Here is a 27,427-nt window from a genome sequence, read left to right on the forward strand (position 1 = left end):
CCCTGGTCAGATATATGGCATAGTTTTACTTTCACATTTGTTCATTACAGAGTAAATCTTATTCTAAACACGGGTATTGGACACGTTCTTAACACCGATACATGAGGCTGCTTTAGCTAGTGGATACTGCATAGAGACACACTCACAGAAGGACAAAAGGACTACATGTTCCACTACAAAGTTCAACGTCCTGTGATTGCTGTGCAGTCACAGAATATAATGTGACCATGTATTAGAAATGTCTTTAGACTTTTTTTTTTTTTTTTTCTTACCTGCTTACAGCCACACTCACACTCTCACGCACACACACACAAAGTCCCCTGCAGTTGTAATGGACATGTGGGCGTCTGATATCCTGTCGTCTCCCACAACATCAGTGCTCGGCGTGTGACAGGAAGCCCGAGAAGAGACGGCGCCGAAGGGGTGAATGAACCGAAAGCGCGCTGAACAATTTTACTGTAGTGGTTGAGTAGAGTCAGATTCATTGGCATCGATCTCTTCTACGACGCTCGGCTCAGGGAGGTGAAACGGGGACCGATGTCTGGGGTCCAAAGTGTTTTGGTGCTGGATGGATGGAGCTGCTGCTGCCGGGTCTCTGCAGAGCTTCACTGCTGTTGTTGGAAGCCTTTTAACTAATGTTTGTGCTCTGTTCTAATCACGATCGAATAAGGCTCCGTACAGACACCGGAGCAGCAGCTGCAACCAGAACCAGTGTCCAGAACCAGCACGGCTTTTGACAGGAAGTGATCCACAGGTCCAGGTGCTCCCCAGTGCACGGCTCGTCACACACACGCACACGTGAACCAATGAACTAATTAGTCCTCATGTCTGAAGTTTCTGCCATTGTGCCAAAGCTGCCGTCAAGAAGTCTGGTGTCGCGCCTCTCTGCTGCTCCGGCCTCCAACTTCAAAACATCAGAGGAGAAAGCAGCACTTTTAAAAAACCTGCTGGAACAAACTCGTGTGAAGAAGAGCAGAGTGGAGGGAAGCTGCATGGGCGTACGTCTAATGCACCTCCCTTCCCCCAATAAAGAGACGCCTCTTGCTCTCTTCAACGACGAGCACCTGGAGCTGTGTTTCCGTGGCGACGGGAACGTCTCAGAAAGCAGGTCGGTAATTCAGCGTTTTTGTAAACATCAATAACAGAAATAAGAGCAGGAGTTTATTGGAACGAGTGGGGTGTGTGAGGGGGGGGGGGGGGTCTCTCAGAGAAGTTCCCAACATCTTTACACCGTTAACATCACTGGGGGTGGGGTGACAACAAACCCTCCGGTCTCACACCTCAACCAGCTACAGACGCCTTTAATTAGTGTGAGAGTGTGTGTGTGTGTGTCGGGGTGAGGGGTAGGGTGGGGGCATAAACAGCTTCTCCAATTAGACTTTAAGGAATGTTCTACAAATGAAACCTCACACACATACAGAGAAATACTTGATAACTACAGAGCATCAGGATGGAGCAGAGGGAGACCCCACAGCACAACCATGGGACACACACACACACACACACACACACACACACACACACACACACACACACACACACACACACACACACCATGCACACAGCAGTTACACAGGTAAACCAACAAAACAAGAACGTAGCATCATGTTAATAAACAGGTAGAAGATGAACTGGAATCAGAAGAATGACAATAATATCGCTGCTGCTGGCAGCTGCTGTATTTTCCCTTATGTAGGTTACACCTTATTTTACTCAAAGACTCTTTGTTGGGAGAGGGTGGGAGGGGGCACAGGAGGGGGGATGTCGCTGGTGGGGCGGTGGTGGGAGTTCTGGTGGGGGTTCTGTTCCAGGTCCGGAATCTAGAACTGTTCAGCCAGCAGCTCGCAGAGACGCTGAGACACCGAATCTTTGCTGCAGCGCAGAGTCAGCCGGTACATCTGTGTGTACACACACACACACACACACACACACACAGAGAGAGAGAGAGAGAGAGAGAGACAAACAGACAGACAGAATAAGATGTTGTTAAAGTGCTGACTCATGTTCATCCTGAAGGTCTTTTAGGTTTTTAATGATAGAACTTTCCTGCCAACATTCAAGTGAACTGTTTAAATCAAACTTCATTCATTAAAAATATAAATGGTGAAACTGTTTACTGGGTCAGAAGGTGTCAGAACACCTGGCTGTGGTCATGTGACTCATACCTGTGCCTGTGCGTTTGGCTCCAGTCTGAGCAGACAGCCGACCTGCTGCCCTTTAGTCTGGATCACTCCAGCACACACGTAGTTCTCTGGGTTTGGATCCACGTTGTCCAGAAGGGCCGACCCTAATCCCAGCAGCTGGAGACACACATCGCACAGGAGGCGGACACAACCAACCGCACACGTTATCACAGAGTCCAACAGGAAGACATAGTTTGACTTTCATCATCTCTCTTCATGTTTGTGCTGCATGACGAGTACAAGTATATTCAGAGGTACTCGGCGGGTTGTTTCTATTCAGAGGTACTCGGCGGGTTGCGTGTATTCAGAGGTACTCGGCGGGTTACGTGTATTCAGAGGTACTCGGCGGGTTGTGTGTATTCAGAGGTACTCGGCGGGTTGTTTCTATTCAGAGGTACTCGGCGGGTTGTGTGTATTCAGAGGTACTCGGCGGGTTGTGTGTATTCAGAGGTACTCGGCGGGTTGTGTGTATTCAGAGGTACTCGGCGGGTTGTGTGTATTCAGAGGTACTCGGCGGGTTGTGTGTATTCAGAGGTACTCGGCGGGTTGTGTGTATTCAGAGGTACTCGGCGGGTTGTGTGTATTCAGAGGTACTCGGCGGGTTGTTTCTATTCAGATGTGGTGAACAGAGAGATTTCCGATGAGAGGAGAAGGAGCTGGTAAACATGGACATACCTTGGCCTTCAGGACTTCAGTGTCCATGCTGTGGTTGGCCTTGAAGATCTTTTGTGCTTCTTGCTGAGGCCTGAGGAGACAGCAGGAAATGTTCAGTTTGTATTAGCAGGAACAGGAAGTGGTCAGTAAACATTATAATAACTCTGATCAGACAAACAGGAAGTTCAACTGAGCACCGCACTGATGAAAGTAGAAACTACGAAACTTGCTCAGAACTGAACACCATAAAATACTGCAATAAATAAATGAGGCAATCAATTTATAAATATAAATACAGGAATAAAAGAGTCCAAATATTACAATAAACAAAGAAATAGAATTGTTTTTTCAAAATGACATTTTTCAAAGGACGACCAGTTATCTGTTTCATTGCAACTGTTTTCTCTATAGCTCGGGGTCAGAGCCAATCAGAAGCAGGGTAGGGGTGGAGCTTCACAGAATGCAGGTGGAATAGGTGGGGTGGGGCGGGGTTGGGGTTGGGAGCGATAATATCAAGCTATTTCAGGGTATTTTCAACAATAATGATTTTCTGATGACAAAGTATTCTATTATTTTACTGTTAATTTCAAGAACACAATGAAAACAAAGTAAGAATTATAGTTTTATGTGTCAACACAAACAGAACAGTTTACCTTCCCATAAAAACCAACATGCTGCTGCTGCTGCTGCTGCTCTATCCTGGACTAGAGACACGTGTCATGTCTACACACACATGTACACACACTTACTGGCTCAGCTGTTTCCAGCGCTGGAAGAAGTCGTGTGAGGTCATCTCAGTGGGCTGGAAGAACTTGTTGATGGTGACGGGCAGCTTGAGGGTCAAGTTCTGCAGAGCTCCTCCATATCTGATCATAATAATAATAATAATAATAACAACAACAACACACACACACACAGATACAGAGAGAGACAGAGCGCGAGAGAGACACACACAATTATCATTTCAGTGTTGTCAACAAAAGCAGCACAGAGTATGTTTTATTGTCATGAAGAGTTGTGTTTCTTGTTATTATTAGTTCAATAACATCCGTCCCACTGATCCACTAACCAACTGATCTACTAACCAACTGATCCACTAACCAACTGACCCACCTGCTACCGTGTCTCTGCTCCCCTTTCATTTCTAAGTGGGCTGTGGACGCTCACCTGAACTTGATGTTGAGCAGCGGGGCATCAGAGAAGTCAGTCAGACACTCGATGTTGAGAACCTGCTGGATCTGGGCCCCCCCCTCAACCAGCGGCTCCACCGGTTTGGTCTGAACGTTGAGCTGTGGCCGGTCGTCAAGGAGACACGCGACAGACTGAGCTCTACGTCGGAGCGTGAGCAGCACACACAGGCTTTCATGTGTCCTTTATACTCTGTTTAAACTGAAGAAGTCTTTGTATGAACCTACTTTTGTTCTGCAGCATTAAAACTGTTTTGGAGAGAGAATATAAACGGCTCAAACTCAAGTTTGGAAGTAAAAACATATGAAGAAGAAAATGATTTGGATCAAAAACCAAACCCAGAGGCTGCATTAACATTGTGCATGAGTGTGTGTGTGTCCCTCTGTGTGTTTGTGGACCTGTCTCTGTGTGTGTGGACCTGTCTATCTGTGTGTGTATGTGCATGTGTGTGCGTGCGTGTGTTTGTGGACCTGTGTGTGTGTGTCTCTCTGTGTGTGTGCGTGCGCATGTACCTGTCTGTCTGACATATGTCTGCATTGATGTAACCAAATGGAAACAGGGTCTCTGTCGAAGCTTTTCTAAAACTTGCTGAGGTTCTAAATGCCCAGAAAGGATATGAGACTGCAGCTCTCCAGGACAGCTGACGGTGGTGGTGAAGCTGGCGAACTGCGCTGACGTCTTATTCCCGTAGAATAAGTACATTCTCCCTGAGAGAGACACACAGGCGTTAAAAAGCTCGTTTAATTTATTCTACTGGTGGTTTCAGGGACTGAAGTTTGGCACATCAGGTCTACACCCACAACCGACTCTACCAAACCACTCCCACTGATCAACGGCTGCCTTCCTCTGGTTAACGTGCTGTTCTGTTATTAGCAGATAACCAGAGTTCAGGAGGGAGTTGAGTGTGACGCAGAGGTTGGACTTCTCACCCAGGTTCTGACGATACTCGGACTTGATACCGATCTGTAGAAGCTGATTCTCGAACAGGACCCCGTTGTTCTTGCACACAAACCTGCGGGACGAAGACATTCAGCGGTTAGTACGCAGAGAAACGTCCTTCGGATAAAAGCAGAAAAAAAAACCCAGCTGAACAAAAGAAGCGTTGAAGCCACGCGACACAAATGGGAAGGTCTCAGTTACACAACCAACAACGTGTAGCTCTGAAGAACAGTTAAAGGACCGATACAAAACTTTACTACATGTGTGGCAGCCATGATGTTCCAGTAACTGCTCTCTGTCCTCTCTCTGTCCTCTCCAGTCTTTGAGACGGACCAACAGAGTTATCCTGCATTTAAACTGGCTTCATTGTCTTCCCAGCTCTGAGGGTGGGTTTCCAGCAGGATAATGCTCCCTGCTCCACAGCCAGGTCCATCGTGATGTGGAGGGAGGACCACCAGACCTGAACCCCATTAAGACCTCTGGGATGGGATCAACAGGAAGATGGATGCTTGTTTGTTCCATCAAACAAGGATGAGCTGCTTTGATTTTTGCACCCAGAGGGAAATTAAGTCATCTGACTGTGATGTGACAGACTGATCCTTCCTTCTCCCGCAGCCCCTTCCTCCTCCTCCAGGTCCTTCCTCCTCCTCCAGGTCCTTCTTCCTCCTGCAGGTCCTTCTTCTTCCTCCTGCAGCTCCTTCCTTCTCCCGCAGCTCCTTCCTCCTCCTCCAGGTCCTTCTTCCTCCTGCGGCTCCTCCTTCTTTCTCCTCTCTGTTGCTCCCTGCAGGGATCTCTGGCTCTGAAGCTGCTGTTGTTATTGACCAACACCAACCTGCCCACTGTTTGTTGTTTGTCTATGCTGTTCTTGTCTCTCTCCACTCTCCCCTCAGACCGACCAATCGAGGAAGATGGCCGACACCTCTGAGTCTGGTTCCATCCGAGGTTTCTGCCTGTTAAAGGCAGTTTTCCCTCCTCTTTGTCACCAAGGTTTACTTATGAGGGAACCTTTGAATTGCTGGTTCTGTGTGGTACTGTGGGTACTCGTTATGTGAAGAGCCCTGAGATGACCTGTGATGTGAGTGGTACTATAGAAATGAAACTGAATGAAATCTAAGACTAACGAGTGCACCTTGGCATGACTAACAGAGGAGACAACGTTGCAGCTTCTGCAGGGTCTCTGATGTGAAAACTTTCTTTAAAAGCAGACATCCATCAGCCACCGAATCATCATCATCACCAGAGTTGTTGGAGCTGTATGTCGATCAGACAGCTGTTCTCCACCTGAACCCCAACCACAAAATGTACATCGAGAGAAGGATCTTACTTGTTAAGAAGATCGTCTGCCTCAGACAGAGGAGGAGCAGGATCCTCAGAGGGAGGAGCAGAGCTGAGAGATCCCAGGACAGCACAGGGATGAAGAGACAGCCCGCAGCAGACAGCCAACAGGACAAGAGGACAGGATGGACAGAGCAGGAATGGAAGGAGCCATCCATTCAACACGGTGACACCAAGGTTGGTTAAGAGAAACAGAAAGAAGGATAAAAAGAACAAAAGGCAGAGGTGGTTAGTAAAAGCAGTTTGTACAAATGTGACATATTGAAAGATTTCTGCTACTTAAAAGTGTGAAACAAATACTCAAAGCTGTCAAGTCTGTACTTTCACAAGCTCTGTGGTGTTGGTACTCAAAACACACTGACCGTAACAACAGCTACGAGATTAAAGATGTGACGCTCTGGTTGGACTGTTTCTATCCAGACTGGGTGAACGTGTCATCGCTGCAGTTACAGAATAAACCAGGGTTCTGTTCTAATACAGGCGCAGTGTCAGCAGTTTAACCGCCGGCACTGGTTGTGTGAGGAGAATACATGCTTGTACTTCTGTCCACGTGTTTCAAAGCACATACAGTCTACACATAACGCTTGATGCCATGCATTAGCTTTGATCTGCTCCACTTCACGACAGCGTTCAGGGTGCAGCTCAGTATTTCATTTGTGTTTGTTACAGTGTGTGTGGTGTCAGGACAGGCGATAACTACGACCTGTCAGGAGGTCTGTCTGCATCCACCTGCTGCATGTGAGGTGGAATCATCAGCCAATCAATGAGCAACACGGGACCAAGGGTAATGGAAATGTTAAGAAGTTAATTAATGAAAGTAAAAAGTATTTTAGCACATTATGTTGAAAATTAAACAGAAGTGACTTCCTGTTTTCGACATAGTTGTAGTCTTTACAGTATTTATTCAACCTGAGACTTAAAGCGCTGGGTATTATAATATATATGTATAATAATGTAGTACACCTATATGTATAATGTATAAAGTGTAGTACACCTGTATGTATAATGTATAATAGTGTAGTACACCTGTATGTATAATAGTGTAGTACAACTGTATGTATAATAGTGTAGTACACCTGTATGTATAATAGTGCAGTACACCTATATGTATAATGTATAATAGTGTAGTACGCCTGTATGTATGATAGTGCAGTACACCTATATGTATAAAGTGTCGTACACCTGTATGTATAATAGTGTAGTAGACGTACATGTATAATAGTAGTACACCTGTATGTATACTGTACAATAGTAATACACCTGTATGTATAATAGTGTAGTGCACCTGTATGTATAATAGTGTAGTACACCTATATGTATAATAGTGTAGTAGACGTACATGTATAATAGTAGTACACATGTATGTATACTGTACAATAGTAGTACACCTGTATGTATAATAGTGTAGTGCACCTGTATGTATAATAGTGTAGTACACCTGTATGTATAATAGTGTAGTAGACGTACATGTATAATAGTAGTACACATGTATATATACACTGTACAATAGTAGTACACCTATATGTTTATAATGTATAGATTATGGAGGGTCTGAACTGAAGAAGACCAGACACACTCACCTACAAACAGGTACACACACAATGACAAGAGTGGCCTCCAGAGGACCACGACACAGTGGTGTCTCGATGAGAGAGAATATCAGAGAGGAAACGGTGTAGTGATGGTGGACCATCTGTTCTCACAGCCAACACTTCCCTTTGGGCCTGATGGTTTAAAGGCTCTTCCCAAATCCTAATGTGCTCATAATAGAAATCAAAGTGTGTGTGTGATGAGCTCAGACCTCCTGCCTTGTATTACAGAAGGATCCAATAAAGGAAGAAAAGTCTAATTAAAACAGGTCTGCTGCTAGATTTACTGCTGGACTGATGAATAATCTCACCCTGTCTGCAGACGACTACGTTATACACAGTTTACCACGGTGGAAAGGGAAAGAGCAGGAAACACCTGCTACTGTATTTATCCATGTCAGTTTGCCCACTCAGTCGTATGACTGAAGCTACTTCGTTGTTGGAGTTGTGGACTGTAATATGAAAAGGTGTTTATCATAGTACAACTTTAGAATCTGTAACTGAACTGTGTAAATACCAACGACTACTACACTATAGTACTACAGGTAGTCTACATTTAGAACTACTCTAAGGTAATTTTAAGGTACTCCTCCTGTGTAAACAGGCTCATGTCTTTTTTTTTTTAATGAAGACTAACTACATGAACAAGGTGATAAAACAACCTCCAGACTATTTCACACACATATGTACTTTTGTGTGTGCATTTAGTGTATTTTTCGAAGTCAGGTAACAGCCTGGAGCCGATTCTGACCTGCATTCGGAAACAAAACAAATGTGCGTGAATCTTCTCCTCTCTGTCCGTCTCTTTTGTTCCAATGTAACTGAAAGATGTAAGTTGTACATCTCTCAGACAGAGTTACACCACCCTGTACAGGTCTCTGATCAGTTTGTTAGTCGCCACCAGGGGGAGATAAACTAGATGTAATTGTTGGGGGAGCCCCTCCAGATGTTGATGTAACTGTTGTCAGTGTGAACCTCTACAGCGTCTCTAGTGTCTCTACAGTGTCTCTACAGTATTTCTAGTGTCTCTCCAGAGTCTCTCCAGAGTCTGGAGGGTTTATTGGAGCATGTTGACTGACAGCTGCGTGACAGAGGACAGTCATTCATCCAAAACAATGAGCTAAAGGGCTGAAAACTCTACAGAGCTGCTGGGTTTGGTGGGAGTTCTGCTTCGACCCACTTCTACTGTATTCAGATCATCTGATGATAATGAAGACGTGACAGCTGATTGTATTCATGTCTCACTTCTACAATATGGCATCAAAATACATGTAGAGCAAGTCAGTGCTTTTATGGAAACCTCAGTGCATCAAGCTACCCACTGTATTACTATATATATACACATATACTGTACATCACTATGACATGTTCAATAAAAATAAATATTATGTTGATGAACAACAGTGTGGCGTGACATGTTTGTGTTGGTTCTAGCTAGTTCTATAGTTTTCTACTGGGCCCTTACTCCGAGTCACCAGAACCCTCCACCAATAGGGAATCGGAGGTCTCAGTGGGCGGTTCCAGATCTCTGTCAATGTCCAGACACGGTAGAGGACAGGAGACGGACACACATTCAAATCAAAACACGCACACATGCGCGCCACACACACACACACACACACACACACACACACACACACACACACACACACACACACACACACACACACACACACACACACACACAGACAGACAGACAAAGAGGTAAAATGGAGAAAAGGGAAGGAGAGAAAAACACGAAAGACAGTCACATACACAGCAGAGATAAAAAAAAAAAAAAGAACAGACAAGTGTAGCAGACCTGCCAACCAAGAAGTCTTCACATCTCCACCTGCTGCTTCAGCAGTCTGTGGGGCGCCAACACACCCTCCCACCTGAATGATGCACTAACACTACTGAACACGCTGTGAGGAGCCTTGCATCTGAAGTTAGCAGATCACTGCTGTATGCTACTGCCTCACGAAACACCTTCCTTTCACTCTACATCTGACTCACTCATGTAAATCCTAACTCCTGCTAATGGGGGCCACACCCTCTGTAACTATTGTAGACCTGACCACTACTGCAGTACGAACTCTAACCTGAACTCTAACCCAAACACTAACCCTAACCCAAACTCTAAACTGAAAACTAACCCGAACACTAACCTAAACACTAACCCGATCTCAATCCTGAACACTAACCTAAACACCAACCCGAACTCTAACCTAAACACTAACCCGAGCTCTAAACTGAACACTAACTCGAACTCTAAACTGAACACTAACCCAAACACTAACCCGAACTCTAACCTAAACACTAACACGAGCTCTAACCTGAACACTAAGCCTAACACTAACCCGAGCTCTAACCCAAACTCTAACCCGAGCTCTAACCCAAACTCTAATCCGAGCTCTAACCTAAACACTAACCTGAGCTCTAACCTAAACGCTAACCTGAACTCTAACCTAAACACTAACCCGAGCTCTAACCTAAAAACTAACCTGAACACTAACTTTGTCTAGAGCCTGCACTGTCTCTTTAAGAAAAGGAGGAGGAGGGCAGTCAGATTGAAGGAGCCCTGATTGGCTGATTGAGTTTTTTTTTTTGTAAATTCCATCTTTAGCTGACGTCCGTGAACGTCTCCAGGTTGACAGGTCCACGTTGGACAAAGATAGAGCGAAGAAAGACGGAGCGAACAGAGCGACAACCGACACAAGACACATTACAGCTGGCTACCAGTCTAACAGCACGAATACATTGCCAACTCCACAACAATCGACATCCTAATCAGTTTGCAGACAGTCAACCACAGCACAGGACAGGTTTAGACGGTTTCACCGTTAATGTTGAAGTCCAGTATGAGAGCCTTTAACATACATAGTGTGTAAAATCGAATAATAGAACAGTAGGACATGTGATAGTGAAACATGGAGTTGTGTGTTCAGACAGTAAGGTTGTTAAAATGCATAGATGTGATAAACTGTTATGGTAATAAGCTAAAGAGGATCCTCAGAGGAACAAGAAGCTGTTAACTGGTAGATTAACTACGGCTGCTATTTACTACTTTGTTTTTAAGCTATTCTGAAGTTGGGACTCGCATAGATGGTGGTGTTTTTTAACAGTTGTACTCCAAAGATACTGTTTTACTGCTTTTACATTTGATTTCTCTCAGTTCGTGGGTTCAACTTTAGACCGGTTTTGCATCATTTCCTTTTGAGAATACTTTGGTCTAAAACAGTCGTTCCTCTGATGGCGTGATGAGACTCATACTGGACTTGTGTCTTAAAGTGGGTTGGAAATCTGATCATCAAGAGATGACCTTTCACCTTAGGAAGCCGTCATCATTCACAGCGGCCGAGGGTGCGGCAGGCCCCGCCTCAGAGAACACGTCCACCAATAGGCTGCCAGCGATGGCCGGAGCAGAGCCAATGGGAGCCGCAGAACGGATCCCCAGCAGGTCCGCTGATGGTGACGGAGTGGACTGGAAAACACAGGACACTATTTGTTAGAGCACGAGTTCTGGTTATTAAAGCATCAGTCGAGTTATTAGAGCATCAGTCCTGTTCATTAGAGCATTAGTCCTGTTCATTAGAGCATCAGTCCTGGTTATTAGAGCATCAGTCCTGTTATCGGAGCTCCTCTACAGAGTCTACTTACAGCGTTAGATGCAGCCATGGCTCCTGGGTCTGGACCCCGGTCGCTCCCTCCGTTCAACTCCCCCCCGTCCCTCTTGCTGTCCTCCAGTTCGGTCACAGAGACAGCCCCCGGACCTTTCTTCTTCTTCAGCTTGGCCAGGATGGACGACTCCCTCTCAGGGAAGGGGGGCATCTCCTCCAGGACTGTGGCCTGGTGGGACAGGGGAGATAGAGCTGTGAGTTTGGATGTGTCAACATCAGACTAAATACAAACATCATGGCGGATGGACAACATGTTCAGCAGGAACCAGACAACAGAGTTCTGGACCTGAGCTGACTCTGGTCCAACAGGTGATCAGAACTCATCAGAACTCACCAGAACGTCTGTGCTAGCGATGGAGGAGAGCTTCAGGTACTCGACGGCCCGCTGCTGCAGCTCCACGTCTGAGTTGCGGATCTGGCTGTCGCAGCGCAGCACCTCCTGGATGGTGGCCTTGGTCTCTGGGAACAGGTTGATGAACTTGATGTAGGCCGACAGCAGCAGGGCCCGGGTCGGCACGGAGCACAGGTGGAACTTGGAGTGGAGGAGGTTGAACTGGACCAGGGGGCTGGACGAGAGCACGGCACAGTTACCATCTATACCCCCACTATCATCTGTGAGGAAAACTGTTAGGGAAAAGAGGGAGGGTACCTGGAGCGTGGGTCACCAGCAATCAGGTTCCCAAACTCTCCCAGGATGTATCCTCCGACCTTCACCATGTTCTCATGGCAGGCAGGAGCCTGCAAAGCCTGGAGGAGACAAGGATTCAAACTGCTGCTCTCTGTCTACAGCCGAGCTGACGACCTGAAGATGCCTGATGTTCATAGAGGATGAACAACGCTGTTCAACGTTCTCGACAGTAAAAATCACAGTTCAGGAGTTTCTCTACAATAACGAGCCAAAAGAAAATATTGCCTTTGAACTTTTTTGTTTGTTTTTTTTGCCTAGTTTCTAGGCAAAATCTTCATTTTTATCACTCATATCTTTCACATTTCACAGGGGGGAGGTACCTCAAAGACCGTCTTGGCGGCGTAGCCTTGCACGTCGTCTCGGTTGATGACGATCTGAATGACGCGGTACCACACCTCCTCGCTGACGTAGTCCCCGGCGATGCGGATGAGGTTGAGGATGGTGTCTACGTACCAGGAGTAGTCCACCGCATACTTCTCTGCCAGGATGGCCACTTTCAGCACCTGAGTGAGGACCGACAGGTCACAGGCTCAACCACGCGGAGCACTGAAGGCCCGACACTTTAGAGCAGGGGTGGGCAAACTACAGCCTGCGGGCCACATCCGGCCCGTTGGTCTTTTTAATCCGGCCCGCCGAAGATTGGTACAGAATTGCCCAAATCAAATCATATCATAATTATGACTGCATTCATTTGACCTTGTCCTGTAATACCTGGCGGTCCACCAGGTGGCGTACTAGGCGCAGTGATACATTGACTTGATTTTGCGGAGGCCGGGCTGCTCTCTGTTGTTACTCTGCTGCTGCTCTGAATCCATCTGCAACAATGAACGGGCCAAAGAAAAGTCGACAGCGAGTCCCGAGTGTTTAATAAGGAACGGACGACTAAATACTTTTTCACTGATGTCCGGTCGAAGGCTGTGTGTCTTATTTACCAAGAAACCGTTACGGTTTTAAAGGAATACAACATCAGCTGTCACTTTTCCACCAAGCATGCTAATTGCGCTAACAACCAGTCAATGCAAGAACGGACAGCGACCGCTCAGAGGTCGGCAGCTAGTTTGCAGGCTCAAGCCTTTCTCCGAAGGGGAGTTTCTCAAAGAGTGCGTGGTAGAGACAGCAGGTATCTTGTGTCCTGAGAGCAAGAACAAATTTGAAAACATTAGCTCATCACGCAGGACAGTGACGAAGAGTTAGCTAGCAAGCTAAACAAAAAAGCGGAGTCATTTACATTATATTTCTTGGCACTGGATGAAAGTAATGACATAAAGGACACCGCTCAGCTTTTAATGTTTATCAGAGGGATTAATGACAATTTTGAGATAACAGAGGAGTTTTTGGCCGTGGAATCCCTGAAGGGGACACCGTCTTAAAGGAGAAGTTCAACTCTCTTAAACTGGATGAGTTTTATGCTTCATTAAGCGCAGCCAAATTTCCAAACATCCAGAAGATGGCACAGAAGATGCTGGTGTTGTTTGGCGCTATGTATGTGTGTGAACAGACTTTTAGTGTGATGAACACCAACAAAGCACCTCACAGATCCCAGTTGAGTGATGAACACCTCAGATCTGTTCTGAGAACACAACAAAACTAACACCAGACTTCGATGCGCTGGCAAAGAAGGTGATCAACAACACTGTTCCCACTAAAAGTGAATGTACGTATTAACACTGTAATGCCTTTTTTTATGTTTATGTTTGATATGTATGCATCTGGTGCTGGCCCGGCCCGTCTGTCAAATTTTAAAAGTCAATGTGGTCCTTGAGCCAAAAAGTTTGCCCACCCCTGCTTTAGAGGGTTCTAGTTCTGAAGACTGTTGGATATTTATGCTATTAATTCACTATGGTGGACTCGAAACCATCCTCACCACCTCTCACTGCACATTGTGTGAATATAGCTGGAATACAGCTAGCAGCAGCAGCTGGTTAATGTGGAGCGCCTCATCTTCTGATTATTAGAAAGCTGGTTAATATGGAATGTCTCATCTTCTGATTATTAGAAAGCCTCCTGAAACTGTAACTCATGATCAGACTGTGTCTGATGTGTACTGATCACCTGTCTGAAGAGACACGGTATGATTTACTGTTAAATCTTGATGGATCCTGTCTCTGTGATAAACCCACAATGAGTCTAAATCCCCTCTCTGGTGGACCTTTCTGCTCGTCGAGCGTGTCATGGTGTCGATTGTGTGATGATGTAATCATCCGTGTGTCCGTCCTCTCACCATCTCCTCCCTGATGGAGTAGTCTGCCGTCTCCAGGTAGCTGAGCATCTCGGCTACGATCTGCTTGGCGTTGCTGCGGTCACACATGGCATACAGCAGGTCGGCCGCCCGCTGTCGCACGCTCACGTCTCTCTCGGTCTGCGGAGACACGGGGTCACGGAGACAGAGACACGGGGACACAGGGACACAGAGAGACACAAAGTGAACGTGTTTTCCTTCTCTAGCAGCTCTCATGTACATCATATTAACCATTAGGTGAATTGTGTTCCCGTTAAAGGGAAGGTGTCATTAGTAGGAGGTGCGCGGCGCCACCTTGAGGGCGTTGATGACCGTCTCGATGTGCGTCTTGACGGCTTCGTGGGAGAACTCGGAGCTGGCTAGGGTGCACATACTCTCCAGCGCCAGGTAGCGCAGGTTGGTCTCCCGGTGCTGCAGGAACTGGCCCAGCTGGTTACAGGCCCGCACCAGGAGGTTCGGCTCGCTGAGGAACACACACACACACACACACACACACACACACACGCACACACACACACACACACACACACGCACACACACACGCACACGCACACACACACACACGCACACACGCACATATAGGCAGAGAGACAAAACTCACGTCACCGCTCGCCTGGAAACCTTCTACACGGAGCATCAGACAGAAACACGTCCCACAGTTTAGAGCCGAGGGTGGAAGTACCGACCTGCATTCAGACTTTAGGTTTCTGGTCGTAACAAGGAAAGTGTCTCATTTACAGAAGACCAGGTTCTTCACGTTCTTATGACAACATTCTTTTTGTGATTATATTACGAAAGTCATGCAGCACATTGTTGCTCCTTATGTAGTACAGAGCATGAAGACTTTATAACTCAGCAACACAGAGAAGCTTTTATGATAATATTGCAGAGGAGATGGTACGCTAACGTGCTCATGTCTCACGACATAAACATAGCAGAGGGCTGTTTTTAACTCTTCCATTATCTGCTGATGCACATGTGTTATTATAGAATTAAAACAAGAAACTTGTCTTGTTAAAAATTAGAAAACGAAGTCTTTATGACGAGGGGAACTCTTCTCTTCAGCTGTTTGAGTTGCTGCGGCCGACCTGACACACTGATTCAACTTTACACGCTGATATTAAAGCCTGCTGACTAAATACTAGTGTTTACTAGTGTCGCCGACAGATGTGATCTCACACATCATCAGTTGACTGGAGAAGCCTCCTCTCTGATTGGACGCTGGTGTTACAGACCGATCCAGTGGCTTTACTCCTTAAATGCTCTCAACATCAGCATAGCGCTGGTGCCACAGAAACATCCCATTCTACACAAGAATCACAGCACAACCACCGTAACTACTGATAAGTGCAATAAAATTAGTTTATCAAGCCGGCTGTTTAAAAAAAAAAGAAAAAAAAGAACTCGTAGGAGGTTCCCTGAGTGCCGGATTACATGTGAGCTTTTCACCGAACGTCAGCCGACTTCCTGCTTCGCTGCGATTGCGGTCGCGTTGCTGTGCAGAACGCTCACCTGTCATAGTGGATGATAAGCGAGATAGCCTCGAACAAGATGGCGTTCTTGGCGTTGGAGTGCTGCACCTTCTTGGACTTGGGCGGCTCCTGGGCCTTGTTGAGGATGGTCTCCAAGCACTCCACCAGACGGCCCTTGACGGCGCCGTCCTCTGGAGGAGGGTAACACTGCAGCAGGCGCAGCAGCTTGCAGGAAAGCCACGGCGCCGGCACAAAGTAGTAGGTGTAGTCCTGCAGGTCGGTGGACGCTGAAGACACGATCTATTTTATAAAAAAAAAAAAAAAAAAAAACATCATCATATTTCACAGGTCTTGTCAGATCAAACTGGACACGAGCACACCTGAAAAACACTGATAAACAGTGACTTTAGATGTGCATCTTACAGGGAGACATCGTTTAAAGACATCTTTTAGAGACATCATTTAAATGCATCTTTAAGAGACATCGTTTAGAGACAACTTTTAGAGATATTGTTTAAAGACATCGTTTAGAGACAACTTTCAGAGACAACTTTTAGAGACATCGTTTAAAGACATCGTTTAGAGACAACTTTTAGAGACAACTTTTAAAGACATCGTTTAATTTAAAGACATCGTTTAGAGACAACTTTTAAAGGCATCTTTTAAAGACATCTTTTAGAGACATCTTTTAGAGACATCATTGAAAGACATCTTTTTACAGAACATTTCCAGGGCATTTTCAGGGGATTTAAAAATCTAACCGTTCCTAGCAAATTTCAAATGGTAGTTTTGTTTGAAATGCGTATCCCTAGTTTACAGTTGTGTATGGCACGCAGACGGACGGACGGGCACACACACTCACCCTGCTGAGTCGGGACACAGCCAGGGAAACACAGGTCTTGAACTCATCTGGATTCTTCTGGCTCAGACAGGTGATGAGAGAGATGGCTGCTGTGACCACGCCCTAAAACACACACACACACACACACACACACACACACACACACACACACACACACACACACACACACACACACACACACACACACACACACACACACACACAACAAGAGATTAAAACCTGTGTTTAACTCAAACAGGAAGCACAAACTGAGCGGTGTCTCCAGCTCTCACCATGTGCTGGTCGTTGAGCAGGTGCACCACGCGGGATGTCCATTCGCCCATCAGCACCAGGTCGGGAGATGTCTTATAGAGCCGCAGCAGACACAGGGCAGCCGACTGCTTCACGCTGTCCATCGTATCACTGTGTGTGTGTGTGGGGGGGGAGGCAGGGCAGGCACATCCACATCGCAAGCAGTTAAGTCGCGCTAATTATGAAGTGACGGGAAACGGTCGTCGCTCACGGGCCAATCAAAGGAAACTCTATTTGTGTTTAATTTTATGCATTTCATCTGTTCTTATGCATTTCATCTGTTTCTTATGCATCTCATTTCTTTGCTATAATTTTAAACGTTCCTTTATATCCATTTTTATGTGAAACACTGCATGTAATTCTCTTGCTGTAAAGCACTCTGAGCTGCATTTCTTGTATGAAAGGTGCTATACAAATAAAGTTTACTATTACCAGTCTACTAAGAAGCATTGGAGCCGGCGACACCAACAGACTTAACAAACTGGTTAAGAAGGCCGGCTCCATCATTGGCTGTAAACTGGACAGTCTGGAAAAGGTGGTGGAGAGGAGGACGCTGAGGAAACTATTATCCATCTTGGATAATCCTGTCCACCCTCTCCACCACCTGCTGCAGGGACAGAGGAGCACTTTCTCCAAAAGACTCCTCCAGCTCTGCTGTCACAAGGACAGATACAGGAGATCATTCCTGCCCACTGCCATAAGACTTTACAATAACTCACCTCTGGCAAAATCCATCACACAACAATAACACTGTTGACTGTTTTTTTTGTTTGTTTAATTAAAAAAAATAATAAAAACTTTGCACTGTTGTTTAGTTAGTTATAATTTAATTTAATTATTCTATTTTATTCTATTTATTGTATATACTGTGCATTTTTATATTTAATATTTTTTACTGTTATTTTATCTCTTTTCTGTATCTATAAATGCTGCTGTAGCGAAAAAAAATTCCCCTTGGGGATTAATAAAGTAACTATCTCTCTCTCTCTCTCTCTCTCTATCTATCTATCTATCTCTATTATTATTAACAGGCAGATAATGAGGTGCGTTCAATGTTTGCTCAGTTCATTTGGGTTTCCAGCACTGAATCAATACATTAGCGATAACTAGCTGGCAAAGACGTCGTGTTGTTCATGTTTATGTTCATTTTTATCACAATTCAATACACGGTAAGCATGAGCTTGGAATTGGGTTTTTTGGGGGTATTTACTGGATATATGTAACAGAGGAATGAACACTATCACAATTATATGAATATGAACATTATTGAGGATAATTCCCTTGCGTGTCTAACCCCTCCAAACCCCCCCCCCGGCATCCGTCCCACTCACCCCGCCACCAGAATGCGAGGGATCTCGCTGGCGAAGGCCTCGGCCATCTCGCGGCTCCCTACGTTGGCGATGCAGTGGAGTGCCAGGCACATGAAGGTGGGGTTGCGGCTGGACAGGTCGTTCTTGATGGCGTTGTTGATCAGGCGGATCAGCTCGCTGTTGCTGTTCACCAGCACCGAGATGAACAGATAGCCCTGTGGAAGGAGACGACACAACCGGTGTTAAAGTAAAGTGTCAAATTTAAAAAAAATATATATATATTATTATTATTATTAAATAAGTATTATTCATATACATATCTGTACCCGCTTGGTATGTGGTGTAATAGGTCCCCCCTGGCCTACCGTCTAATACAAGTCCTGTCATAACTAACACCTTCATGGCACTGAAAACTGACAGTAATATTGAGTCGACCCTTAATATTGTATCAGACTCCACAAAACTGAACATTAAGCTTCATGATTTATGACTAATGATTTATTAGAGGACAGGAGGACCAGAGCAGCCGTCCTCAGACAGCAGCTGGATGCTGGCAGGGACTCTAACTGAGTTCAGGTTCATGGACGCAGGGAACCACCGATGGTGTCGGTTCAGCGAGGTGCATTTAATGCTGCTGGATTTATCTTTACATGCCATGTTACTCCTCACTACTCGTTGTGTCAGCTTGCAGTGTACATCCATGTTTGTCCACTCGTATGATACACGTATGAAGACTGTAGAGGGGCATTCACGTGCTCGGTCGATAAATCGGACTCTGATAGAACTCAAAGTTGTTGCCGTGGCAGCGGACGATACTTCAAATATAGATGAAGCTGCAAAAGAAGCTACAAATTGTAAACGTGCGTCACAAGCGTGTTTACTGTGACGACACAGAGGAGGTGCACCGTCGGTAGAGGAGGTGCACCGTTAGAATGACTTTTAGATGATTAGTCCATGTTTGTAGGAGTGAATGATGGCAACATGTTCTGGTTACAGTGGCTTTTACATGTCAAAGCCTGCATACTGAAAGGACGTGTGAGGATCCTGACTCATCCTTTTACTGCTTACTCAACATTTCCTCTTCCTGGGAAAGCGCTCTCGCACGCAGAAACGAGGAAATGAAACGGATCCCGGCGGTGGACCGATCGGTTTCTGCTCAAACACCCGAGAGGGTTAAACCGAGCGCACAGACAGGAGTCAAAGCAACACAATCACTTCAGCGTTGTGTTTAAAGGTCTGCCAAAGGCATCACAACGCACGCTTACGATAATTCATACACCTAATTATGACAAAAACGCTCACCAAATGTCTAACGGAATAAAATAAGTGAAGTGAGGACATTTTTGATTCAAAAGGTCAACTTGACCGAGAGACACCTAAATGTTGTGCAGAAAACACTTGTGTCACTAATTCAGCCTGATAACTCAGGAACAGAGACCAATGTTCCCCACATGGTCACACACTGACCTAGTGACACTGATATTGGGGGGGGGGTCGCCCTGGAAACGGCTGATGATGTGTGTGATGCATTTTAAATATCGGTCTTTTGCAGTGTCTACTGCATATTTGAAGCCTTGTCTAATCAGTTGCGCCGGCCCAGCGTGTTAAAAATAAAAACAATTAAAAGTCTCCACTACATACACGAGCGTTGACAGATGTGGATGTGAAATGTACTTGTGGGCGGAGCCAGGCCGCCGCGAGGCAGTCATTTCAGTTTGATATCCTGCAGGTCAGTGCTTTCCTGCAGGAAACGGCATGAATCCAGTACGAAGCAGTCGAGAGAAACAACAAGGGTCAGGACGCTTTCATCCCCTCAGAAACATCATTGCTTATTTTACATTATATTTTAAAGCTATTTGTGTTTAATTTTATGCATTTGATCAGTTTGTTATGCATCTCATTTCTTTTCTATATTTTTAAACGTTCATTTATATCCGTTTTTATGTGAAACACTGCAAATTCTCTTGCTGTAAAGCACTTTGAGCTGCATTTCTTGCATGAAATAAACAAATAAAGTCTATTATTATTATTAACAGGAAGATAATGAGGTGTGTTCAATGTTTGCTCAGTTCATTTGGGTTTCCAGCACTGAATCAATACATTAACGATAACTGTAGCTGGCAAAGACGCCGTGTTGTTCATGTTCATTTTTATCACATTAGGTCAATACACAGTAAGCATGAGACTGGAATTGTGTGTTTTTTTTGGTATTTACTGGATATATGTAACTGAGGAATGAACATTTAGATAAAAAAATTTAAGCTCTGAATTTTAGGTTTTAGTTATTGCAATCAAAAAGAAAGTGCCATTGTCTCAGTACCTGTCATTAGCAGTTTGCAGGTAAAAAGCCAAGAATGTTTTTTTGTCTTATTATCTATAGATGTAACTCAGCACAGTTAGTATCTTTTGGAAACACGTGATAGAATAATTAGGCTTTTATTAGTAAGTAGTATTCGTTTTATGTTTGTGGTCCGTTATTATTTATATTATCATATGATTCTTTTTTACTTGTGCTGACATGGAGCCACCTCTCAAGGCCCGGTACCGTGACCCTGACCAGAACCATCGATGTGGACCTGACACGCAGCGCCGGTTAGACGGGCTGCTCCGGTATTCTCAGTATTAAAACAACACTGTGCTGGCTGATAATGTGGCGCTGTACTCGTAGGTCCGTGGCCAATTTGAGGGGTTGATGACAGCCGGGTCGACGACCTGCACTTCCACGAGCGCCGATGGACGGAAATGGGCCGGCGGGAGAGTCTGATACGCTACTCAAACAACCACTTTAACATCTGGCCATGACTGCATGCTCAGATCATTCAGCCTGACATGAAATCTTTTACTTCTGCCAGCTTCATCTACTTATTAAATAACACCTTCCACGCAAAAGTCCTGATTTGGCAAAATGACAGTGTTGAAACCGCCGAGTTCGTCTGCACCAGTGGTTGAAGATGTCTGACTTGGAGGTCGACAAATATAAAACGGCTGCAGTTGGCAAAACTCAGTTTGACGGACAGGTACAACGAGACGACAGTGTGTGGACTGCGATGTTTTAACGGTGTGTTACGTGGCGAAACACACTGCTGCAATAAGGGTGAAGTGCAGGTGAGGCTGCTCTGCTGTCATTGGATATCTGTAGGTGAGCGTCGATTCACAAACATGATGGATTTAGTCACTTTACAGTGACCATAACAGTGGCGGGAAAATAAAAATAAATCATTCATCGCAATTATATGCAAGACAACTAATCGTCCACCAAAATGTCCTGTTAGTGAGAGTCCTCTATAAAAAAATTGAAAAAAAAAAAAAAAAAGGAATATATTATAATACATCAGCCGCAGCTCTGAACACTTTCATTGCAACATGCTGTAAAAACACAGCAAAAAGCGGCGGCGCACTTACAATCTGTTTCTCGGTGTACTTGTTGGAGCTCAGCAAGTTGACCGCCTCCATGTGTCCAAAGTCGATGTCATGGCCAAGTAGGAAGATGAAGAGCAGCTTGCAGACGTACTTCTTCTTGCTGTAGCCGTCCAGAGCCTTGTCCCCTTTAAACTTGGAGCGGATGTTGGCCAGCTCTTTATTGATCCGCTTGATCTCGGCCTCCTTGCTTTTACCTGAAAGGGAAATGGGAAGCGTCGCAATGTCAGCATTATTTTTAAATATGGACGTGATGGATCTGGCTTGTAGCCTTTTTATTTATTTTTTTTTAAATGAAAAGTATTTCTGGAAACCCAGAGCTGAAGGGGAACTCTCTTTAATCACCTTCATCTGAACGACAGCATACTGACTGCTGGAATTATGTCACCACAACAGCCCAGATGTGCTCACAGCTTCCATTTCAAAGACTGTGCTAACATGAGGAAAGAGTCCGGTGAACTCTGCCCCCCCCCAACTAAACTCAGAGACTGACCAATCAGGGATCAAGCCTTCACAGAGAACAAAATATAACCAGGTTTCATGTTTGGTCCATTGAAATGAAAAAAATAAAATAAAAAAGAGCTTTGTTATTATCATGTGTACTGAAGCTGCTTCATATTCATTCAACGAGAATTTAAAGTTACTTCAGATGTGATGAGTGCCAATAAAGGAGAAAGCCTGGTAAGAGTTAGTGGGCTCCGTTCTACAGGTGGAAATCAACACTTCTATGCATTAATGAAGTACAATATTTATATGTATATATTCACAACTTCAGGGCAAGCAGCTGCCACATTATTGTAATATTGGCCTGGTACCAGCGTCGTTCTGTCCCATCTCATGATATACTTATATCCATAAATCTGTTCCACCATTCAACTTGCGTTTCAACCCGACTGCTACTTGCAGGGTAAATTTCGCCGCCTTCCCTTTTTCCAGCTCTGATGGCGGTCACCGTCAGAGCGACCTGTACGGGAACCACGCTGTTTATTCATCTCTACATATAATGATCAGTCCTTCAAGCGTCTGAGGTTTTTTCAGTAGTCACACCTGCCAGAGTCACACCCTGTTTCCACAGAAGGTCCAGCCAGAGCAGCGTTAGCACGACCGCTTCAGTGTGAGCTGGCAGCCTTGAAAAATCCCAGAATTTATTTGATGGACATTTTAGATTCGATTCCGCCGAGACTTTAATTTGTTTAACAAGTTGATTTTCTGCTGCGAACGTTGCTGTTGCGGTTCTAGAAAGAATATTTAAGACAAATTCTGAATTGGGATCACTTCAGTGCACAGCGCTCGCGTCGCCGGTGAGCAGATTTCTTTAATTTAACGATAAGAGTTAATAATTAATAGAAAATGCAGAGTTTTGAGTGAAGTAGGGTTAGACTGTCCCTGACTGGGGAAGCAGCACCCACACCGTCCCTCTCTCTCTCTGTCCGAGTACTTCACCCCACCACTGATCTCATGTCAATTTATGACACTAAAACACCCCCAAAACTCTGAAACTGAGCCAGATAATGCTGCGTTCAGGGGCGGTCAGACAATCCGTTTAAAGCATTTGTTGCACCTGTTGGGAACGCCCCTCTGTCGGGAGCATCAGCCCTAACGGCCATCACAGCAGGTGATATGTACAACCTGGATATGTGGATTTACTGGGTTCAGTTTGACGTTAGCTGAGACGATCTCTGATGCTGCCATTTGTTCTGTACAGAGTACAGCCATTGCAATAAATAACAATCCCCTCATTAAACATTGTGCGTACCCTAAATATGTCTGCAGCTAATCAATCATCTAGTTTATACTACATCTTGTAGCTGTTATCTGAAAGAAACTGCACTCAAAAAAATGGGTGTTCTTGTAAAGAAAACTCTAGAGAGGAAGAATTTCAGCTTAAAATTTTCAATAAAAAAAAATCCACACACTATGACGAAAGAGTTTGTGTTGATGTCCATGTAATTGTGTTGTAGGCACAGATGTCTACTGAGGTTAGCATGCTAACCAGCTATCCTAGCCTGTTCCATCCCATAATACCACTTTGTACCACAAGAGGGCCCTCTGTCTGACGTGACGGGAGGAAGTAGCGGGTTCAAACCTGTCATTATGATGAATGGACAACGATGGCTGACAGAAGCAGAACAACGGTTAACGTCGGTGTTTCGTTCCACTGCAGGAGTCCACTGCTGAGAACTCTACTTTTCCTACAGCTTCCACGTCGGCCACAGACACACACACTGCTCATCGTGTGCACAAATGTACAGTTAGAGCTCTTTGGGTGCCGGTAGATGCACAGAAACCTGCCAGAGGGGTCCTTATGTGCACACTTTTGTTTTATTTATTTATTTATTTTGCTCATGCTTTCACCTCCAGGCGAGCGGAAACACTCGGAGAGGTGCGCTTTAACTTACATCAGAGGCTGAAGCGCCTTTTTTTTTTCTTTAAGTCGGTCCACTAATGGGACCGTACGATGGAACAATGAAATAGCTACGACCTAATGGCAGGCCAACGATATGCAAAATTAGATCACATTGACCCCCGGATGCCACGATCACCTCTTGACGTACACGGTGGTGTTACAAGACCCCGGAAAACATTTACAGATTGCACCTTTGAGAGAGGAGTGATACTTAAGAATCACAGGAACTTAAGAATCAAGGCTGCATAAACACCAGAGAAACATAAAATATGGAACCTTTAAAAAAAAAAGGTCCTGTTGCCTTCAAATGCCACACACATACACAAACCCTGTCAAATATTCTATCTATCTATCTATCTATCTATCTATCTATCTATCTATCTATCTATCTATCTATCTATCTATCTATCTATCTATCTATCAGTCAATCATCAATCAATTAATCGATCACTGGGACAGTTGACAACAGCTGGGTCTGAATATTACAGTATCACAATATCCAGAAGAATTATGTGGACAACACTGCAAATGTTTACAGAAGTAGAAATAAATCAACTTGAACATCCACATGACTTGTTGACAGTTTCATTTGTCGACTTTTTGGAAATGTGCACACTTGTATAAACACACGCATGTCAAACCGACACTCTTAGACGGTGGTGGTGTTGCACATATCATCCAAATAGTAAATCTGCTGAAGAAAAACATTCAGATCCCGATGAAACCTGAAGTATCAAAGCATGGACCTGAGAGGCGGCCGTCGCTGCCTGTAACTGTTACAGGAGCGAATCACCGCGAATGTAAAGAATAGATGGAGTCTTTTCAAAAGTCTCCGTTACCCAGAGATTTGAGAAACACGGCCGGACCGACAGGATTTCCTAACGCGTCCCTGGGAAACATAGATAGAGAATTAAGAAAATAAGACATTTTTAACAAATGGCATTTAGGAATTCAATTCTAAAAAAAACCACTTTGTGTCTTCGTGTCAAATATTTAATAATAGTATGTCAGATGTTGTTATTCAGCAGTTTTGTTTATTGTAATGTCTTGGTCAATGATGAATTGTTTGATGATGTCTTATTAACTGAATACTGGCAGCAGTGGATTAGAACATGCAGCTCAAGACTGAAGAACGGTCTCGTTGCAGTTTTTCGGTCTTTATTCCCCTTGAAAAATGCTGAAACTGCTGTTTTTCCTTTGTGTGCCGTGTGGAACTCATGCTATCGCCTTAAAAAATAATTACCTAACCACTATTTTTCAACCGCAAATTTCATTTCCATTCGCCAGATTACGGTACATTCATGAAAGTGGGAACCTCTGAGTGGAAAAATACACCTACTGAATTAAGAATATCCAACTGACGAAATGGGATGTTGTTGTTGAGCTGTAGGAAGTTGGTTTGAGGCCACCGGACATGGCAGTGCTTGTGGTTCTCATACATATGGTGAAAGAGGCAGACTTTGATAGTTACTGGTTTAAAATGTCCAACAATACTATATGAAAACGTGTAGAAACAAAGTGCACAAAGAATACCGAGCTCCGATTGGTCCCCGTGTTGATTGACATGGATGCTGACCAGGTTGGTTGTCTGACAGCAGGTTTTCTGGCGGTTGCTGTGGTGTCTGCTGTCTGAACTATGAAGTGGGACAAATGGAAACCTTCCAAACTCCAAGACGCCTGAATGCACGATCAGTTTTGACATCTGGATGTCTAACATCTTACAGATGTTCATGATCTGATCGACCACAGCGACAGCCAGCACTAAAAAAAAAAAAAACCCAAAAAGGCCTCGTTTTCTTCCTTCACGGCACGATTGTTTTGCAACAAGTGAAGGTAACATACATTTTAGAGGCTTGTAAAGACGGTACCACCAATGTCATCTCAGTGCAGCCAGCGCACGCATGAGGATTTCGGGACGTCGATGCATTTAAATGACACAAATCAGGAAGAAGAATGTCAGTCACTTACAATTCCTGATGTCCGAGATGAAAACCGCTAATCCGCGCATCCCGTCTCCTTTGGACACGGCCGGCATGTTTGCAGGTGTCGGGCTTCACTCGGCCTTTTCCGTCAGATGAAGCTGCTGGTCAGCGTCGCGCGCTGGACTGATAGGAACACGGACAAGTTGACGTGTAAACTAGCTAGATAGCTGCTTCGCAGTTGCAGTCGTTGGCTTCAGCTGGAGGGCTGACTGTCTCCTATCACGACACTGTGTGCTTCTGGGTGGCTAGCTCAGTTAGTATTTGCTAGATTCCCTGAATGTCAGAGGATCGACCAGCAGCGGGATAAATTGACGGTGTCCCCGTTAGCTGGCTCGTTTCCGCTGGCTACGGGAAGCTAACGTTATTTCATTCAATCCCTCTTCTAGTTAGGATTAGAGGCGACGCGTAACACCTACAGTAACGTTTGACGGAGATCTAAACCACCCGCTGTTCTGGTACCTCCAAGAGGATAGAAATAAGAAGTGTTATGATGACTACTGCCCGAGAATATGACGACAAATTACTTCGAGTCACGCACCGTAAAGCTAGCTTAACAGCTAGCTAGCTAGCTGCCTAGCAATATCATTCAAATACGGGAGAACATCACCGGTGGACCGGAAGAACTACGGAGAGTCTCGATTGGCAACCGGCGATGTGCAGTTATAGTCGTGCTCTCTGTACCACGTCTCAGGTTGGGTTAAAGATGAGATAGCTTGTATAATTGATGTCCGATTTAATTCTTCTGCCTTCACTGGTCGGATTAGGCTCGTGACAGCAGAACCGCGTGACCGCGCGACGCAGCCGTGCGCGCGTACGTTCATGTCTGTCGGTCGCGTGCAGCGCAGCGCCGACGGGTCCACAGTGGAACCTCGGCCATGTCGGCTTTGTGAAATGGACCAACTACTAGTATAAGACTTGTCGTGTAACTCAAGTGTTTGTTGTCTGAATTTTGGAACAGTAATCTTTAGGGAATGTTTAGGCTGCATTTCTATTCTTTAGTTAACGTTATCGAAAGGTTAGTAACGTGAACCCGTTAAATAAATACCCTTCAGGGCACATTCCCAACAGGTTCTGAAGGTGATCAGAACCCTAAGAACGTTCCCTGAAGGATATCCTTTGGAGGATCTTCGGCTAACATCTCTTGCAAACTTTAAAAAAAAAAGTTCGAGGAACATTCCCGTTAGATCATTTTTGTGGAACTATCAGAGGACA

General features: G+C 45.0%; 1 protein-coding gene across 2 annotated transcripts; it reads right to left on the reverse strand.

The window, feature by feature from the left end:
- Window positions 1–1,316: 1,316 nt before the first annotated feature.
- On the reverse strand, window positions 1,317–27,009 carry ap2a1 (adaptor related protein complex 2 subunit alpha 1). 2 transcript variants are annotated; one of them, XM_069710219.1, is made up of 22 exons: window positions 26,202–27,009; window positions 21,812–22,023; window positions 18,431–18,624; window positions 17,081–17,210; window positions 16,809–16,910; window positions 15,987–16,246; window positions 14,769–14,937; window positions 14,457–14,594; window positions 12,556–12,738; window positions 12,197–12,294; window positions 11,882–12,113; window positions 11,528–11,716; window positions 11,197–11,351; window positions 9,354–9,416; window positions 6,289–6,351; window positions 4,955–5,037; window positions 4,643–4,732; window positions 4,005–4,128; window positions 3,587–3,703; window positions 2,859–2,928; window positions 2,166–2,300; window positions 1,317–1,898 (listed from the first exon to the last, which is right to left on the reverse strand). In XM_069710219.1, the coding sequence occupies exons 1-22, from the start codon at window positions 26,266–26,268 to the stop codon at window positions 1,821–1,823; spliced, it is 2,952 nt and encodes a 983-aa protein (XP_069566320.1). In that variant the 5' UTR covers window positions 26,269–27,009; the 3' UTR covers window positions 1,317–1,820. The 2 variants fall into 2 exon arrangements, with proteins under 2 accessions (XP_069566320.1, XP_069566322.1); XM_069710221.1 differs by lacking the exons at window positions 6,289–6,351; window positions 9,354–9,416.
- Between the last annotated feature and the right edge of the window lie 418 nt (window positions 27,010–27,427).

Source organism: Brachyistius frenatus, unplaced genomic scaffold (assembly GCF_029030835.1).
Source record: "Brachyistius frenatus isolate BFR_SWC_R1_liver_20210118 unplaced genomic scaffold, ASM2903083v1 Contig_90, whole genome shotgun sequence".
NCBI classification, from domain to species: Eukaryota; Metazoa; Chordata; class Actinopteri; family Embiotocidae; genus Brachyistius; species Brachyistius frenatus.